Genomic DNA, 20,863 nt, shown 5'->3' with positions numbered 1-20,863 from the left:
CATCAAAGCCAATACAGAGCAACACAGATCACTGCTGAACCTAAATAGGGCCAAATGCCTTAGTTACTCACAGCGCTCCAAAACAGTGTTCCTGTGCCAACACAACGGTGAGCTCATGTACAGCTGCTGGGTTAGCTGCCTGAACCGGCCATAGAGGAGAAGATGGTTTGACAACAACACAAATAAACAAATAAGCAAAAATATATTGTTCAAAACGGTTAACTACTGTAGCACCACACTCTACTTATCACAATGAGTCTATGTACTACATTAGCCAAGGCAATGCAAGGCAAGTTCATTCGTATGGCACATTTCAACAAAAAGGCTGTTCCAAGCAGTGCTTTACGTCGTCTCTGTCGAGTGGAAATCTCACTATGTCCACAGCTGTTACTTTTCAGGATTCAAATAAAAAAATAGCAAAAGTAGCAGATCTACAATAAGCTCAAAATGTGTCGCCTCGCGCCACGTTTTGCGCTTGCAGATCTGCTACATTTGATGCTTTTGTGTGACGCTAGTATGATCAAGTAGGGCATTAATGTACAAAAAACACAAAAAGTTAAAATATGGAGATTTAGGTTTGAACATAAAACATAGAAGGGGGATTTCGTATGGGTGGGTGCACACTTATCGGAATTTTCAGATACATGTCCTTAGGAGTGATAGGTCGTGATAGACAAATGAAATAAAATAATATAAGAATATTTTTTTAATTGTCCATCACAATCTATCACTCTGACATCCCATGGGAGCAAGTATTGTCTCGTACTGTTGGTCTTCAAGTCGTTTAGAAACAAACGTGCAAAATGAACCATCGTTCTTTCTGGTCTTTGTAATAAACAAAATATACGGAATGAGTCCACAACGCTACACAACAAACACAACAGCCACAACATGGCAGTCTTCTCTCTCTGCTTGATGCATTCTGTATTCCTGCGGCAGGATGGCTCTATGGCTCAAATAACTACTAGGGACGGCCATCTATTCAAATGCTAATTCCTCATATGTTCAAAGTGAACATTCTGACATGAGTTTGGAAACAGTGGTACTGGGCTCAAACAATGAACAAACTCCACAGCCCAGAACCCAGCAACACATCTCCCAGATATCCCCGGAGAAATTATGTTTTCAGACAAAATAAAATAATGTAAGCCTGTATTCGGGAAACAAAAGGCATTGCTTGAATTACCGGATTTCCCCCCCTGGAAAGTGGAACACATGGAAAGAAGCAAACAAACGTACCAGTTCCAATAATTTTCAACCAACTCCTCGTATGAGGTCCAGATTATTAAAAAAAATAGGGCCCAGGTAAAAAAAAAAAAAAGAGAATAAACACATTATAAAAGGATATTTGAAACAATAAAACAAACAAAACACAACAAACAAATAAAATGTGTGTGAATACTGTAGCTCGCGGTCGCCGGCCAGCTGATTTGTGGCCTGTACTTAAACTACAAAGAAAAGGGAGCATAACCAAGAGTCACTTACACTCACTCACAGGTAAAGGCCTGCCTCCTTCTGGAGGCTACAGAACATTGCAGATCCCTGAACAGTGTTCGTGCCATAAGTTTGGTGCTGATCGGAGCGTGGCCCCTGGGGGGGCCCTGACACACAGTAAGCTGGGTTGTGCTACGTTGTTTCCTCTGGTCGGACCATTCTCCTCATTCTCATCTTGCAGAAGAGGATCATGGAGAGAACCATGGTACACATCTCCACATACATGACGCCCAGGATCACCAATGCCATCAGACGTTGGTTCTCTGCAATCAGCTCTCTGAACTTGGGGAGGCAGCCGCTGATGGCGCTGGATGCATTGTGAGCCTGGTGTGAATCGCAGTAGACTCGATCGACGCCAGGCTCACTCGGGCAACACTGAGGCGGGAAGGTTTCCGTTTCGGTGAACTGCGGAGAACCGATGAAGTCTGTGTAGTTGTGGACTCCACAGCAACCCAGCGTGTCCATGGTGACTTTCCAGAACTGCGTGAGAAGACCCGACTTGTCCCCGTATTTTTTCTTGATGTCATCCACCGCTTTGGTGGCCAGCTGGTCCATGAATGCAAAGGCCACCATCGCTCCGGCCATCTGCGCCGTGAACAGGATCAACGCGATGACAAAGTGCAGGAGCAACATCTTCCTGCATTCTCTGATGGCTCCGTAACAGCCCAGGAAACCCATGATGGCCAGGAGCGCCCCCACGGCCATCAGCAGGTAGTTCAGGGAGTTCAGGAACTTCTCGAGTTCTTCTAACGGCGTGCCGTCGATTTGACCGAGGAGGTCCAGCATGGTGCCTGGAGACACCCTCATCCAGACACCGCCGGCCAGGCCGGCGACGCCCGCCACTAAGATGATGCCGCTGAAGGCGACCATCATGGATTTAAGGAATAATTCTAAGAATCTCATCTTCGGTGCCGCTTCCACTGAAGTGGTGTTTCTTTTCTCTTCTTATCTTCCAGGTGAGTCCCGCGAACCACCTCAGTTTAACCTATACGTTTAAATCGCTTTCCACAATCCCTCAAAGTCTCTTCTACCGAACACGTATGATGGTATGGCGATGCAGGTGTCCTTTTAAAGATGATTTGTGGCGTAGCATGATGACACCAGTACTTCCCGGCCAAGGAAGTATCTCCATTGCAATTTAATTACATTTTATGTTAGGGTTATTAATGATGGCTAAAACCTTGCCCAAATATGGAGTCATATGACATGGATGACGTCATAGACTGGCCTCATGAAGCCACAATGTAGTTAGACACCATCTTGTTCTGTCATAAAGCTAAATCTAAGTCATCTATACTAATAATCTTCTATCTATCTATACCATAATTCACCAAATCTCTGTCTCTGAGGACTTTGGCCATAGCTGGGCATAAAGTGGGCAGTGGTTGGCGCGCGCGCGCGCGCACACACACACACACACACACACACACACACACACACACACACACACACACACACACACACACACACACACACACACACACACACACACACACACACACACACACACACACACACACACACACACACACACACACACACACACAAACACTTAAAAAAGTAGTGTGGCTGCACCCTGCAGAGTGTATTATGTCCTACATTGTCTCTTCTCACACCTGATCGTCTATTCTGTCTCGTATAATACTGTGGCCGGTCTTGGCTGACACTTGAGTTTTTCACACATGCACTGTAGAGGAACGCAAGAAAAGGGTTGTACGCTAGGTTTCTGTCTAAAATGAGTTAATCCCACAGTCACAATCCAGACATACCATGTGTATCATTCACCTGAAAGTCAGACCTGAAATCTGCACGTAAATATGAAAATAATACATGAATAGCAATTTACTGTATGCTGGTTCTCTATAGCGATGGTTCTCAACCTGTGGGTCGGGGGATCCCAGTGAACACTTTTCTGAAGTGCTACACTGTAGTTCAATCTGTCATGCAGATTTAATGTGCATCAACCATCACCGTGTCGTTATATGTTCCAATGTCAAGGAATACATACTGTATGTACATATGTATATTCATGAAAGGCATCTATTGGCTACACTTACATAGATTAATTAATAGATTAATTGTGTAATTCACTGATGATAATATTCTTTATAACAAATAAGAGTCTTCTTCTGACCCCTCCAGGGTCAGTGTCAGGCAGGCCTATACCTGCATGCTTCCAAAGAAGAATTCTTCTCCAGTTGTGTTAGCTTGTCTTTGATCTTATTTTGCCGTAGAGGCTCATGGAGAGAACCACGCACGGTGCACATCTCCAGAGCTGTGATGCCCAGGACCCACTGATGCAACGAAAAACGTTGTTCGTTTCACTCAGTTCTTTGAACCTCGGGAAGTAGCCAATTAGTAGCCAGACTCTTCTCCCTTATGGCTCCCAAACGGTGTGGAACGAACTCCCCGTTGCATTTAGAACTGCAGACTCAACTCCCAATATTGCGCCGTAATCTGAAGACTCAACTCTTCAGACTCCACCTTAGCCCGTAGCACTTTCCCTATAGCCTCGACGACCTTGCAGGATTATGCAAAGGTTAAAATATAATTTAGATAGCATGTTATGTAGACAGATGCCAGGTTCATATGTGTTGACCTGGCATCCTATAGTGTGTATAGTTTCAATGTACAGATTATCTTTTTTTTGGTTGTTATTATACTGTTTAGACTGACTGGAGGTTTGGGCCGCTTCGCGGCCCTCACATCTAGGCCCGATCATATCACAGTCCATCACAGTCCGTATTTAGCAGTGGTAGCTGCATTGGAAAGTCCTTATGGTTAAAATATTGCGGGAAAATTATAATAAGCACATCTGGCAACCCTGACCATCAACACTATTTTGAAGAACAGGAGTAGCATAAACCTGCATTGTATGTTTTTTGCCTCCCCACACACACACACACACACACACACACACACACACACACACACACACACACACACACACACACACACACACACACACACACACACACACACACACACACACACACACACACACACACACACACACACACACACACATTGCTGTGTGTTGTCACTGCTGTTGTATCCTTTTGTCCCACTTGCCAGTGAGGAGCCCCCACCGGGAGGACGTAGAGCCTTCCGTCCACTCCGATGTTAGGATTTGTAGAAAAAACACATTTGGCTCGGATTTCTTCTTTTTTTGGTGAAAACGAGCCTTATTCAACAAACTGCCCGATCGCGGTAAAAATGTTATTTTTTTCTCGGTGGATAGAGGAGACCCTCCCCCACGCCCGCAGACACTCTTTGTTGTCTGGGGTTTATTTCCGTGTACACACCGCAGCTCCCGCAGCTCTCCAAAGATCGTCAATGTAAGGTAAAAAACGCTGGCATGGACACATGGAGTTAAAAAATAATAGACAGGGCACCCGAAATCCCCTCTCATCCGCTTGCATTGAGTTGCTCACCCAGCGCATGAAGCGAATTCACCCCTTCTTCCTGGTTGTAAAGTGTGATGGGCGTGGCCTATTTGGGGCCACTGTGACACGTTCTGCGTCACAGAAGTGACGCATTTTACATCACAGAGGTGCGCTGCCCCCGTGCGCAAACTTGTGCGCAAGCTTGTGAGTCGAGCCCATTGGTCGAAACCGTTTTCGCTCGTACATTGTGCAGTGGCCCCAGGCCGTTTTAAGCTGCAGTACCTATGAATGGCCAGCATGTCCAATGCGCTTCAATGCAACCACTGGGTTCTGGGGGCTTGGTTAAGACACGCAAAACAGTGTCCTGTCTGTGTCCCTTTTATGCCCATATATGGAGACATCTATATCTGCCTGTCTGTCTGTGTCCCATTTATGCCCATATTTGGAGATGTGTGTATCTGTCTGTCTGTGTCCCTTGTATATGCCCATATATGGAGATATCTATATTGGTCTGACTTTGCCCATAATGGAGCTCTATATATATAATATCAAGTCCAAGCCAGTATACAATGTCATTACTATGATGTCATATTCTCCATATATGGGGATTTCCTCTGATCCAACTGACTTCCCACTCAAGCTAGAGTTTGAAGTAGAGTTTGAAGTTTTTCTTTTCTTTTCTTCTTTACAATATTAATAAATTCAAATTGTATTATAGATGTAAACGGTGAGGTTCTTGTATAGGGTTTCTTCACCGGCAAAACAACTATCTGTCATCTTTCCAATGGATATATATATATATATATATATATATATATATATATATATATATATATATATATATGTATATGTGTATATATATATATATATATATATATATATATATATATACACACACACACACACACACACACACACACACACACACACACACACTGTTGTGAAAATCAAATAAATCAATAAATCATGAATGGTATAATCACTGAAAATATGTTGTTGTTTTTTAAAGACGTAAATATACGTCCTTGTTTGTTTGTTTTCTCATCCTTTTAAATTACAGGATGTTTGAATGTCCCAAGTCCTGTCCTGTTCCAACCGGTCCCTCAATCAGTGTCAGGTAGGTAGCCTAAACCTTCCAGCTTCCAAAGAACGATGATCATTCTTCTATACTCCGGCCAGTTAGTTGTCTCTTCTTGGAGATGCAGTAGAGTGTCATGGAGCAGGCCATGGACAACATCTCCAGAGCTGCGACGCTACCGACCACCGACAGAGTCACGACGTCGTTCCTCGCGATCAGTTGCACCGCTTTGGGGCCCAGGAGCTTGGTCAGCTCCCCGGGGAATCCCAGGACGACCGTCGCTCCGGCCACCTGCACCACGATCGCCACCAACGCTGTGACGAAGAACAGGAGGCGCAGACACCTGCTGTCTTTGAGAGCTCCAAAGCAGCCCAGGATGCCGATGAGGACCAGGGCCGGCCCGGCAGCCATCAGCAGGCCGCTCAGGAACAGCTCCAGTTGCACGTTCTTGATTTGACCCATGACGGAGGATGGAGACACCTTCATCCCGATGCCTGCACCCAGGCCCGCAAGACCTGCCACCGAGAGAATGGCACTGCAGACAAACATGAGGATTTGTAAACATTCCATCTTGGTTCTGCTTTCTTTCTCAAACTGATACAGTGTTAGTTGCAATATCAACACTCTGAGGGTATGATCTGCCTGTCTGTCAAACATTACACTGCTTTTGTACAGTTGCTCTTGGCATCATGATGATGTCACGATGACTCATCCGTGCCCAAATATGGAGTGCTGTGTCAGTCATGGCCCAATATGACTCACTCACGCTGACATGCGTAACCATGGCAACCCGGATGTCATCAATATGATGTTTGACTGTTTGATGTCATATGCTGACATCAAACAGTGACCTACAGTAGACTCCATATTTGGGGATGCCTGACGCAGAACTCCATACATGGGCTTTTATGCCCATATGGAGATATCTGTATTTGTCTGCCTGTGTCTCTTTTATGCCCATATATGGAGTCCATGCCGGTCTATGACGCCACTATGACGTGATATTAATCATCAGGGTACTCTATAGGGTCGGTCGGATCTGTGGTCGGATCTGTGGTTCTGGACAACCAGATCTCCATATATGGGCATAATGTAAAGTTATGACATTATTCTACTGTGCCATTCATCCTAGATATCATAACATCTTAGAAAAAGTAACTCATATATGGGCGTATCGGTTGTTCTGGACAACCGAATCTCCATATATGGGCATAATGTTATGTCCATATATTGATATTTCTGTATCTGTGTGTATGTGCCCCTTTCATCCCTTTATGCCCATATATGGAGTTCCGTGTCAGGCATGCCCAAATATAGTCCAGGCCAGTCATGACGTCAGTAATTTTGTTAGTTTTCTCTCCATTTTGTATGACTTTTTTTGTTTGTTTTCTCTCTCTTTTTGAATTATGTTTGATGTGGATGTTTGAACTCTTTTTTTTTAAATTACTAGATGTTTTAAAATATTATCAATTACTGCAGATGTTCAATGTCCCAAGTCCTGTCCGGTTCCAACCAGCTCCTCCATCAGTGTCAGTCAGGTAGGCTATACCTTCCAGCTTCCAAAGAATGATAATCATTCTTCTTCTCTTCAAAACTTTGAGCTTTCAATTTTTTTTGGAAAGATCTTGAGAAACTGAATATATCTTTTTAAATGTTTACACAATCTTCTCTTAATGGGGCCCCTGGTACAAGATGTGTTCAGATGGGGTTCTGTGGCCAAATACATAATAATCCTTGACAGGAAAATGTTTCAGAACCTCTGATCATGATGCACCAACTTGGGAGAGTCCAGGGATCTCCATATATGGGCATAAAGTGGATACATAGGGGGGGGGACAGTTTTGCATTACTTTTTTTGTTTGTTTTCTCTCTTGTTTTAAATGACTAGATGTTTGAACATCTACAGTAATTGTTAATATTTTAAATGTCCCAAGTCCTGTCCTGTTCCAACCGGCCCCTCCATCAGTGTCAGTTAGGTAGACTATACCTGCATGCTTCCAAAGAATGATCATTCTTCTCTCCTCCAGTTAGTTGTATTAGTGTCTGTCCCTTTAATGCCCATATATGGAGATCTCTATATGTGTCTGTGTCCCTTTTTTTGCTCATATGGAGTTCCCTGATGTCATCAGTATATACTCATACATGGGCGTATCAGTTGGATCGGTAGTTCTGGACAACCGGATCTCCATATATGGGCATAATGTTATGTCCATAAATTGAGATTTCTGTATCTGTGTGTATGTTCCCCTTTTATGCCCATATATGGAGTTCCGTGTCAGGCATGCCCAAATATACTGTAGAGTCCAGGCCAGTCATGACATCAGTACTTTTGTTTGTTTTCCCTCAGTTTTCTATTACTTTTTTGTTTGTTTTCTCTCTCTTTTTGAATTACTGTAGATGTTCAAACATCTAGTAAGTGTTTATATTTTAAATGTCCCAAGTCCTGTCCTCTTCCAACCAGCTCCTCCATCAGTGTCAGTTAGGTAGGCTATACCTTCCAGCTTCCAAAGAATGATGATCATTCTAGACTCCAGATAGTTGTTTCCTCTTGGAAATGCAGTAGTTTCCAAAGAATGATGATCATTCTATAGACTCCAGATAGTTGTCTCCTCTTGGAAATGCAGTAGTTTCCAAAGAATGATGATCATTCTTCTAGACTCCAGTTGGTTGTCTCCTCTTGGAGATGCAGTAGAGTGCCATGGAGGAAGCCATGGACGACGCCTCCAGAGCTGCGACGCCACCGATCACCGACAGAGTCAAAACCTTGTTCTCCGCAATCAGTTCCACTGCTTTGGGGCCCAGGAGCTTGGTCAGCTCCCCGGGGAATCCCAGGACGAACGCCACTCCGGCCACCTGCGCCACGATCGCCACCAACGCCGCGACGAAGAACAGGAGGCGCAGACACCTGCCGTCTTTGACAGCTCCACAGCAGCCCAGGATGCCGATGAGGACCAGGGCCGGCCCCACGGCCATCAGCAGGCCGCTCAGGAACAGCTCCAGTTGCACGTCCCCGATTTGACCCGGGATTCCCGGGATGAAGGACGGAGACGCCTTCATCCAGATGCCTGCAACCAGGCCGGCAAGACCTGCCACCGAGAGAATGCCACTGGAGACAAACATGAGGAATCTGAGGAGGAATTTCAAACATGCCATCTTGGTTCTGCTTTCTTTGTCAAACTGATGTGGTGTTCACAATGTCAACGCTCTGAGGGTAGAGATGATTCTGCCTGTCTGTCCAGCATTACACTGCTTTAATACAGTTGCTCTAGTCATCATGATGATGTCACGATGAGTCACCCGTGCCCAAATATGGAGTGCTGTGTCAGTCATGGCCACATATGAATTGTGGTCTTCACACTCATTCTGAAATACTGAGTAACCATGGCAACCTGGATGTCATCAATATGATGTCACAGTACCAGCATCATACAGGGACCTAGACTCCAAAGTTGGGCATGCCTGAATAGCATTATGTACAGACCAAACACCATAACACAGACCAAAGCCTTGCCACAGCACCCCCACCCAGACACAATATTTACAAATGGTTCTGTCCCCATAGATGGCAGATCAAGGACACAGCGAGGACGAAGAAAAAAGCACAATTGTTGACTGGAGACCTGGAAACATAGACACACGTTCCCCTGACTTGCTCACAGTAATACAAATGGCTAATGATGATGCCTCAGTCTTAAAGGAGCACTTCACCCCTGGAAGAAGTCCCAGTCACTCAATGTTAATAATATTTGTAATAGATAACAGTAACAGAATTTCAAATTTGCACCCTATGGCCAGAAAAATATAGAAGTTTGTGTGTTTGACTGGATGACTGGGGTTTGGCTGCATTACTACAATGACCACAATGCTTTGGGGCACTGCACTTCCTTGCGGGGAGGAGGCTGCGTGGGGGCGTGGTCTACATTGTAACTTTCCCCTCCCAGTTCTCACTATATCAACAACAACACATACAGCACATTGGCAAGTGTTGCCACGTCTGCTTATTATAAGCGTCTGGTTTCTAAAATGTAGTTGATATTTGGGCTCGTTTCCAAATGTTTTGATTGTTGTTTAAACCAGTGGTTCTCAAACATGTTCATGTACTTTTCCACGGACCCTCATCTGTGCACTGCGCGCCAACATATTTGCCAGGGAGACACTACCAAAATGTGTTGTTAAAATGTTTTAAAAATATTCCACATTTTGCACTTTTTTCCCCTCAAGATTTTTTGGAAAATAGCAGATCTACAAGCTCACACTGCGTCACATCGTTACATGTTGTGAGCTTGTAGATCGGCATTTTTCAAATAGCCCATGTCTAGGTTTAAAGTGCTCTTGGCTTAGGTATTTTCTTTTGGGCTTGTTTTCATATACCTGGTTGCTTATTTCTCTCACAAGATCTGGCAACACTGAATGCTTTAGAATGATGAATGTTACGTTCTGACTTTTTTGTCTACCTTTGGATCACAAAACACGACATCGAAGCCATGTTCTTTCTTGGACCACGTGAAATCTGCCTCTGTTGAACCAGTAGGCTACAGTTGGACCATAGGCTAACAGTCCCATCATCACCGTGTCTTTGTTGCGCCAGCAAGGTGAAACTAGTCTTGGCTGCTGTTGTATTGTGTTCTGTATTGATTTGGGAATTGATTGTATCTTATAGTAAACTAAATATATCATGTATAAATTAGCATAGTAACACTAAACGTGTGTCTGTGTGCGCGCGCGCGTGCATCATATTTTTTTCAACATTCCATCCCACCATCTACAGTCCGGTGCTGGTGACGTGACGTCCATCTTCTACTTGGGAGTCGGCCATCCATGGAGATGCGGCATAGTCAACAATATAATAATAAAACAAAACGTTTCATACTCATGTCACGTGTGACTCCGTATATCTGAGAGAGCATAATGTTTCACTGTCATTTCCAGTTATATTCTTTGGACTAAACTAAACCGTTTCATGCTTTCAATTGTACGGATAATATTAGGTTTTACTATAGCCTATTGTATCTGAGACCAGTAAAGTTGAATCCAATGTGCTGGGGTCCCCAGAAAAATAATGATTACATGTAGGCCTAGAAGTAAATACTAACAGAATGAACAAGAGTTTTTCACTATTATATCTGTAATGCTTACAGTCATGTAATGATGTACCATTCTGACAAATAAAGACCATCTCCTATATCATGAAACAGTTCAAAAGAACCCTTATAGAATTGGGTGTTCACGGTTCATACATTTTGTCATTATAAATGCTTACACAATGTAGAATATACCATGATCAATGAGTAGAACAAGCAGTGTGTAAATGTAACCGTTTTATTTAGAAAAATAATATAAATGCTGTAGTCCCAGGTCTTCAACAGCAGTTCCATTTTTGCAGGCTGATGACAATTTCTGTCCTGTCATTGGAAAGAACACATTAGATTAGACTTGTAGTTTACATGGACATCATCCGACGTGATACCTAATTTATTCTTAGTTGCATGCGCACCGAAAATAGCAGACCTACAAGCTCACAAAGTGTTGAGTCCGCGACGCGTTGTGAGCTTGTAGATCTGCTATTTTTCGTCATGTCATGTCATGGCGGAGCTTCAACCTGGTGTTTGCACTTTCTACATGTACAATCCGTACATCTACATAAACGTTCAGATTTCAAATATAAAGTGCTTATCCCATGACCACGGATGTTACAATTTGAATCGGGTGGGTCTAAGTACCAGTATCTTCCGTATTATTTAATAAAAAAGCATTTTAATCGGATCGGCGGCCATTTATTAGGCCGATCCTATCGGTGGGGAGGTGTAGTGCACTTCACACACATTATATATCAATGAGAAAATGGCCACCGATCGGATAAAAGTGCTTTTTTATTTAACAATACGACAGATACGGGTACTTACACCCACCCGATTCAAATTGTAACATCTGTGGCCATGGCATAAGCACTTTATATTTGAAATCTGACGAGAGACAAAGCATAAATTAGGCTTGTCACACAAGTGGTTTAGCTTAGCATTTGGCTAGCTATTGGAACGGTACGGTACAATGTAAACAATGGGCTGCGTGCATGCGTCTATCAGAAGTTACACATCGTACACTACCCTAACTTTATTAATCTCTAACATTAAAGCAATCAAGTACAATTACACGTTGGATTATTATGTCAAGTTGGCATAATGTTTACAGCAATCATACTTACTCTAAAGTAATCCATACAAGCTGTGTCCAGTCCAGCATTATTTCAGCAGGCAGCCTGTTGAATTCCTCTGCAGTGGAGCTGCTCTTCTGTGTTTTATGGTTCAAATAAATATCTGTTGTGTTAGCGTGTCTTCAGTGGAGAATCTCCACTGAGTGTTTACCGACGCCATTGTACAACTGAGGAGGAAGGGAAAAAAAGAAGGCTGGTCCCACTCTTTGGGAAACACCCCCTGGGGTGTGTGGGTTTGGTCTCACTGAGACGTCATGTAGTGCGGACATAAGGTGAGCTGATCCAGCCGCGTCATTTGAGGCGTGTGGATCATCTCACGGATAAAAAATCTAAAAACACAGACACAACACAAAAAACACACCAGGATCATGTTTATGGGTCCTAGACCTCATACAAATAGGATTTTTTAGCAAAATCGGTGAAGTTTCCCTTTAAGAATATACGGCGAGTATACGACACCAGCAACGGGGTGGTCCACTGACATCATTGATAATTGGCTCGTTAGCCTACACATGTGTACAGATGAAGAACAGAAGGCAGGAACAAAAATCACAATATGTGAATTTCCTGACACACCACGCCTATGTTTGAAGGGCTGAAGGAAGAGGCAGAATTGCGTTCCACCACGTCGGCGGGAACAGCCGACTTATTCACATACCAGTGGCAGCCTCCGGAATTCTTACACTTCCTGCAAGGGAGAATAGACGTACGCGCATACGTGGGCCACAAAACGACATACAAGACAATACGACCAGTACATGAGGGCGGAATAAGACACCCTTGGGGCACAGCGTTCATAGAGAGATGGTGTATACAGGAACAGGAACTGGTGCACGTTGTAACGCTGACTCCCCATGCTTCACCTTGTGGAGAGTGCCAGCACGCAGAGACCACGCACGAAAACTGGAAGGCAGATCAGAAAATGGTCACGCTCCATTCATTAATGCGTACTAGGCACACGGAATACGTTCGCATAAGTCTGAATAATGGGGATGAACTTTTTAGGGGAATTGCACACGTACGCCATGTTCCTAATTATGGGCCCAACAGGGATGATGGCTGCATTCCCACCGGATAGCAAGATATTACTGCGTCATTAGCAACGGTGGGAAAAGTACTCAAATGTTTTACTTAAGTAAAAGTATCAATACTGCAATGTAGAAGTACTCTGTTACTTAAACATGTACTTAAAGTACCAAAAGTAAAAGTACAAAAAATGTTTGAAAATAGCAGATTTACAAGCTCACAATGCATCGCGATACGACGCGTTGTGAGCTTGTAGACCGTCTATTTTCAAATAGCCAAGGTATAAAATAGGGCTGAAGTGGTTAATGTATGTTTTATAATGTAATCATTTATATCTTCAAAGTAACTAGGAACTAAAGTTTTCAAATAATTGTAGTGGAGTAAAAGTGCAATATTTTGAGACTCTGAGATGTAGTGGAGTAGAAGTAAAAGTATAGACAGTTGGAAATACTCCAGTAAAGTAAAAGTACCTCAAATTGTACTTAAGTTCGAGAATCTCCATATATGGGCATAAAGTGGATACATAGACACACGCACGCACGCGCGCGCACACACTATCATATTGATGATATCAGAGTTCTCCATGTATGGGGATTATCGACATTTGTTTGTAACAGTCTGTCTGTCTATCTGTTCCTTTCGTGTCCATATATGGAGATCTATGACATCATATTGAGGGCCATATATGCCCATATATGGCCAAATCGGTCGGAACAGTGGTTCCGGAGAACGCGTGATAGTAAGTATTGCTTATTTAGACTGACCGAACTACACCTTCAATAATTGAATTGAATTTGAAAACACACAACAGAGAAAACAATCCCTTTGAAGGTTGTGATGCAGCCATTCACATTCATAAACTGTCCCAAGGAGCAATGCGTGAATGGAGGTGTGAAAACACTTGCGAGGTGTGAAACCACCTGCGCTCTGGTTGTCCTCCCAATCAACCCGCAGCCTTCAAAAGAACATGACCGCTCATAAGATCAGTGGTGGAAAAAGTACTCAAATGTTTTACTTAATTAAAAGTATCAATACTGCAATGTAGAAGTACTCTGTTACAAGTAAAAGTCCGGAATTCAAAATTCTAAAAGTACACACGTGGTATCAAAATGTACTTAAAGTACCAAAAGTAAAAGTACTAAAATGTTTGAAAATAGCAGCTCTACAAGCTCTCAACGCATCGCGAAATAGAAAAAAAGTATTGAGCAAGAGCTAAAACAAATACGTGTATCAAAGTGTCATCTTACCAATGGTCAATTATTTTCACCAGAAACTAGTTCCAGAAAGATTTCAAAATATATAATGTGTGTTCGTGAAGTGCTTGCAAGTCTGTCCGTATGTCTGTCTGTCTGCCTGTCTCACTCTCTCCGTCTCTCTCTCTTCCTCTCTCCGTCTCTCTCTCTCTGCCTCTCTCTGTCTCACTCTCTCCGTCTCTCTCTCTGCCTCTCTCTGTCTCACTCTCTCCGTCTCTCTCTCTTCCTCTCTCCGTCTCTCTCTCTCTGCCTCTCTCTGTCTCACTCTCTCCGTCTCTCTCTCTGCCTCTCTCTGTCTCACTCTCTCCGTCTCTCTCTCTGCCTCTCTCTGTCTCACTCTCTCCGTCTCTCTCTCTGCCTCTCTCTGTCTCACTCTCTCCGTCTCTCTCTCTGCCTCTCTCTGTCTCACTCTCTCCGTCTCTCTCTCTGCCTCTCTCTGTCTCACTCTCTCCGTCTCTCTCTGCCTCTCTCTGTCTCACTCTCTCCGTCTCTCTCTCTGCCTCTCTCTGTCTCACTCTCTCCGTCTCTCTCTCTGCCTCTCTCTGTCTCACTCTCTCCGTCTCTCTCTCTGCCTCTCTCTGTCTCACTCTCTCCGTCTCTCTCTGCCTCTCTCTGTCTCACTCTCTCCGTCTCTCTCTCTGCCTCTCTCTGTCTCACTCTCTCCGTCTCTCTCTCTGCCTCTCTCTGTCTCACTCTCTCCGTCTCTCTCTCTGCCTCTCTCTGTCTCACTCTCTCCGTCTCTCTCTCTGCCTCTCTCTGTCTCACTCTCTCCGTCTCTCTCTGCCTCTCTCTGTCTCACTCTCTCCGTCTCTCTCTCTGCCTCTCTCTGTCTCACTCTCTCCGTCTCTCTCTCTGCCTCTCTCCGTCTCACTCTCTCCGTCTCTCTCTCTGTCTCACTCTCTCCGTCTCTCTCTCTGCCTCTCTCCGTCTCACTCTCTCCGTCTCTCTCTCTGTCTCACTCTCTCCGTCTCTCTCTCTTCCTCTCTCTGTCTCACTCTCTCCGTCTCTCTCTCTCTGCCTCTCTCTGTCTCACTCTCTCCGTCTCTCTCTCTGCCTCTCTCTGTCTCACTCTCTCCGTCTCTCTCTCTGCCTCTCTCTGTCTCACTCTCTCCGTCTCTCTCTCTGCCTCTCTCCGTCTCTCTCTCTGTCTCACTCTCTCCGTCTCACTCTCTCCGTCTCTCTCTCTGCCTCTCTCTGTCTCACTCTCTCCGTCTCTCTCTCTGCCTCTCTCTGTCTCACTCTCTCCGTCTCTCTCTGCCTCTCTCTGTCTCACTCTCTCCGTCTCTCTCTCTGCCTCTCTCTGTCTCACTCTCTCCGTCTCTCTCTCTGCCTCTCTCTGTCTCACTCTCTCCGTCTCTCTCTCTGCCTCTCTCCGTCTCACTCTCTCCGTCTCTCTCTCTGCCTCTCTCTGTCTCACTCTCTCCGTCTCTCTCTCTGCCTCTCTCTGTCTCACTCTCTCCGTCTCTCTCTCTGCCTCTCTCTGTCTCACTCTCTCCGTCTCTCTCTGCCTCTCTCTGTCTCACTCTCTCCGTCTCTCTCTCTGCCTCTCTCTGTCTCACTCTCTCCGTCTCTCTCTCTGCCTCTCTCCGTCTCACTCTCTCCGTCTCTCTCTCTGTCTCACTCTCTCCGTCTCACTCTCTCCGTCTCTCTCTCTGCCTCTCTCCGTCTCACTCTCTCCGTCTCTCTCTCTGTCTCACTCTCTCCGTCTCTCTCTCTTCCTCTCTCTGTCTCACTCTCTCCGTCTCTCTCTCTGCCTCTCTCTGTCTCACTCTCTCCGTCTCTCTCTCTGCCTCTCTCTGTCTCACTCTCTCCGTCTCTCTCTCTGCCTCTCTCCGTCTCTCTCTCTGTCTCACTCTCTCCGTCTCACTCTCTCCGTCTCTCTCTCTGCCTCTCTCCGTCTCACTCTCTCCGTCTCTCTCTCTGTCTCACTCTCTCCGTCTCTCTCTCTCTCTGCCTCTCTCCGTCTCTCTCTCTCTCTCTCTCTATCTGCCTCTCTCTGTCTCTCTCTCTGCCTCTCTCCGTCTCTCTCTCTCTCTCTCTCTCTCTGCCTCTCTCTGTCTCTCTCTCTCTCTCTCTCTCTCTGCCTCTCTCTGTCTCTCTCTCTGCCTCTCTCCGTCTCTCTCTCTCTCTCTGTCTCACTCTCTCCGTCTCTCTCCGTCTCTCTCTCTCTGCCTCTCTCTATCTGCCGTTCTCTCGGTAAGTTTGAATTACGTTGAAACATTTTATTTTACTCTGGATTGTAAAGATTACGGTACGTAGGTTGTCCTAATCTTTACAAGCACACTCCCTGCTCGTAAATTATTTTTCCTGCCAACTGCCAAGCCAAAAATGTTGTTCTTTTTGTTATCCATTACGTATAATATCTGTTACTTGTCTGTTTTTAGGACTGTATTGGTGTTATCCTTTATGTATATCTGTTATTTGTTTGCCAGTGATAACAGGGATTTACAAATGCTGACTTATTGTGCCGTTTGTTTCGTACGGTGCTGTGGATAAGAGAACTGGCCTGACACCAAGACTACCACCAGAGATATAGAAAAGCCAGTTGGAAACCTTGTATGTCCAAAACCGTAACTTTGTTCAACCCATTGAGACCTGAAGCCGATTCTACATGTCTCCTGAATCTCAGCAGTATTCTGAAAAACGTATGTTTCTATATCAGTGGTGCTCCATCTTTTTCATGTCAAGGACCCCCAAAATGATATGTATTTAGCCGCGGACCCCCATCAAAATATGTTGTTCCAAAAGCAAAGATTTGAGTTAAAAATGTTCTCTTTGAAAATATATATATTCAAAGATGTGCACACATTTTCACGATTTTTCAAAAATAGCAGATCTACAAGCTCATAGCGTGGCACTCTGTGCCACGCTATGAGCTTGTAGATCTACTATTTTTGAATAGCCTGTGTAGTGTAAAATAATGCTCTTAAGCTCAAATCTAAAAATGACACAGTTCCAGGTCTTAACTCTATGGCTGCCAATGACGTATATATACGTCTTTTAATTATCAGCTGTTGTCCGCCAAAGACGTATATATACGTCATTTTTTTTTTTGCATTTTTTTATAATTTCAACCCTTGTCGAATTACGAACAGATTAGGAGCTAAAAATGTTCGAAGATTTGCTGCTCCATTCACTTCAATGTTAAAATTCAAACGGACAAACAATTCACTTTGTTTTTTGGTTTAAAACTACTGGTTTTGAGCTATATTGAAACATCAAACAACACATGTTAACGAGGTCAAAATGACCTCGTTGACATTTGTGAAACCACACCTGAATCTCATCTGTGATTAGAAACCATCTGGGGATCAATCATACTGGAGGAAAAAAATCTGTGGCTACGCGAACAGGTACCAAAATCATGGCAAAACCCTGGCAGAGGCTACAGACTGTTCTGAAAAAACTCTGGCAGGCAGAGAGTGTTAATGGGTTAAACATTATTTTATCTTTTTTTAAATAGTGAAAATAGCTGCATTGTGCATTGCGACACGTTGTGAGCTTGTAGATCATTTTCACTACTTTTTGTGCACCACTCGTATAGCGATGAAGTAAGGCATTCATTTACAAAAATAAAACGCAACGTGAAAAGTAGAAATATGGAGATACGAGGTATCTCAGGGGGGGGGGGGGGGCGGAACGGAAAGCAGAAAGACGTCTCTGTCGGGTGGAAACGTCAAGACCAAAACTCTTACTTTCCAGGATTCAAATAAAAAAAAACCCCAGCAAAAGTAGCAGATCTACAAGCTCATAGCTTATCGCCGTATTTCGAGCTTGTAGATCTGCAATACTTTTGATGCTTTTGTGTGTGACGCTGTAGTATGATCAAGTAGGCAGTGGTGGAAATAGTACTCAATTAATGTTTTACTTAAGTAAAAGCATCAATACTGCAAATGTAGAAGTACTCTGTTACAAGTAAAAGTCCGGAATTCAAAATTTACTTGAGTAAAAGTACAAAGGTATTGGTATCAAAATGTACTTAAAAGGACCAAAAGTAAAAGCACTAAAATGTTTGAAAATAGCAGATCTACAAGCTCACAACGCGTCGCGATGCGACGCGTTGTGAGCTCGTAGATCGGCTATTTTCAAAAAGCCTAGGTATAAAATAGGGCTAAAGTGGTTCATGTATGCTTTATAATGTAATCATTTATATCTGAAAAGTAACTAGTAACTAAAGTTTTCAAATAATTATAGTGAAATAAAAGTACAATATTTGCCTCTGAGATGTAGTGGAGTAGAAGTAAAAGCAGAGACAATTGGAAATACTCCAGTAAAGTAAAAGTACCTAAAAAATTTACTTAAGTACAGTACTTGAATACATGTTAATTTACAAAACAAAGTTAGAATATGGAGATAAGAGGTTTCTGCCCAGACAGCAATGATAAAGAAGAGACAGGGAGGGAGAGAAGCAAAGCAGAAAGACATTTTACTCTCTGCTGTTCCGGCTGGCAGCTTCCTACTATAAGTTTGTCACCAAAATGTCACAATATTTAAATGTGCCGAGCATTTGCACCTTGTAGGGGGAAAAAAAAGATATATATATATATTGGAGAGGACTAGAGCAAGCAAGAAAGATTTCAAATTGTATTTGTTGAATTGTGGATTGCAAATGCTGAAGCTACATACAGGTACATCTAAAAGTATTTTAGAATATAGTGGAAAAGTTATTTTTTCCCCCCATCCATACTGTAATTCGAAAAGTGACTTTCATATATTTTATATTCACTGCACATAAAGTGAAATATTTCATATCACTATGTATTAAGAAAAACAACCAGCCTATTTGATCAGCTTCTTATTGATTGGACACAAACTGATCAGCTTCTTTTTTTTCCCTTTTTTTTGTTGGTGGTGATGAAACATTTATTAAACCAAGCATAGAAAAACATTATCAATATTTATTTTCCCAGTTAAAAGGATTTTTTTTTTGTTCAGAAAAACACCTCAATAAAGACAAAACTAACTTAACTGTCTCTGGCATCTACCAATATGTACTATGATAATTTAACAATCCAAACAACACAAAGTGAACAGCTACACAAACCCAGCAGCTTGTCAGCACTTTACTGCACCATTATTGCATTTATTTATCAATGAACATGTTTATTGCAGGTATATTAATTAATATAATAATGAACATGACTCTTTGTAATCCTGACAAATGTGGACAGACACTGGTGCTCATATTGTACTACCAATAACCTATGAGCTGGAGGGAATAATACAAGATAATAAATACAAGCAAAATGAAATTCCATCATGTTTAATCAAAAATAAGATCCATATAAAAGATAAAACAAAACTATGTACACAAGAAACAAATAGTTAATTCAGTCATGTTGATGAGTCAGATTATGTGATTCCTCTGCTTTAGTATCCTTCTCATTGTCATCCTGGATTAGACTGAACGATCATGTGTGTGTGACTAACTTCCACTAAAAGGCTTCCTCCCCTGTATGAGATCTCATGTGTATTTTTAGATTAGACAATCTAGTAAAGCCTTTAACACAAACTGTACAAGAAAAGGGCTTTTCGCCTGTATGAGACCTCATGTGTATTTTAAGATGTCCTGTCTGTGTAAAGCCTTTACCACAAACTGTACAAGAAAAGAGCTTTTCGCCTGTATGAGACCTCATGTGTGTTTTAAGATGTTCTGTCTGTGTAAAGCCTTTACCACAAACTGTACAAGAAAAGGGCTTTTCGCCTGTATGAGACCTCATGTGTGTTTTAAGATGTTCTGTCTGTGTAAAGCCTTTACCACAAACTGTACAAGAAAAGGGCTTTTCGCCTGTATGAGACCTCATGTGTGTTTTAAGATGTTCTGTCTGTGTAAAGCCTTTACCACAAACTGTACAAGAAAAGGGCTTTTCGCCTGTATGAGACCTCATGTGTGTTTTAAGATGTTCTGTCTGTGTAAAGCCTTTACCACAAACTGTACAAGAAAAGGGCTTTTCGCCTGTATGAGACCTCATGTGTGTTTTAAGATGTTCTGTCTGTGTAAAGCCTTTACCACAAACTGTACAAGAAAAGGGCTTTTCGCCTGTATGAGACCAAATGTGTCTTTTAAGACTGTCTGTCTTAGTAAAGCCTTTACCACAAACTGTACAAGAAAAGGGCGTTTCGCCTGTATGGGACCTCATGTGTATTTTCAGATTAGACAATCTAGTAAAGCCTTTAACACAAACTGTACAAGAAAAGGGCTTTTCGCCTGTATGAGACCTCATGTGTCTTTTAAGATTTTCCGTCTGAGTAAAGCCTTTACCACAAACTGTACAAGAAAAGGGCTTTTCGCCAGAGTGAATCACTGTGTGTATCTTCAGATGTCCCTTATGATTAAACGTTTTGCCACACTCTGTACAAGTAAAACTTTTCTTCCCTGTGTGACTCCTGATGGAGTGAGTTTGTTTCGATGATT

At 43.1% G+C, this 20,863-nt stretch overlaps 1 protein-coding gene across 1 annotated transcript; it reads right to left on the bottom strand.

Moving 5' to 3' along the window:
* Positions 1-1,626: 1,626 nt before the first annotated feature.
* On the bottom strand, positions 1,627-2,364 carry LOC311036141 (tetraspanin-1-like; the record flags this gene model as incomplete). Its single annotated transcript, XM_084044665.1, has 1 exon — positions 1,627-2,364. One exon carries the CDS (start codon positions 2,362-2,364, stop codon positions 1,627-1,629), a length of 738 nt encoding a protein of 245 aa, XP_083900791.1.
* Between the last annotated feature and the right edge of the window lie 18,499 nt (positions 2,365-20,863).

The sequence above is a fragment of the Gymnoscopelus microlampas genome (assembly GCF_963454915.1).
Source record: "Gymnoscopelus microlampas genome assembly, chromosome: 20".
Taxonomy (NCBI): Eukaryota; Metazoa; Chordata; class Actinopteri; order Myctophiformes; family Myctophidae; genus Gymnoscopelus; species Gymnoscopelus microlampas.
This window is presented reverse-complemented; position numbering and strand designations above follow the sequence as displayed.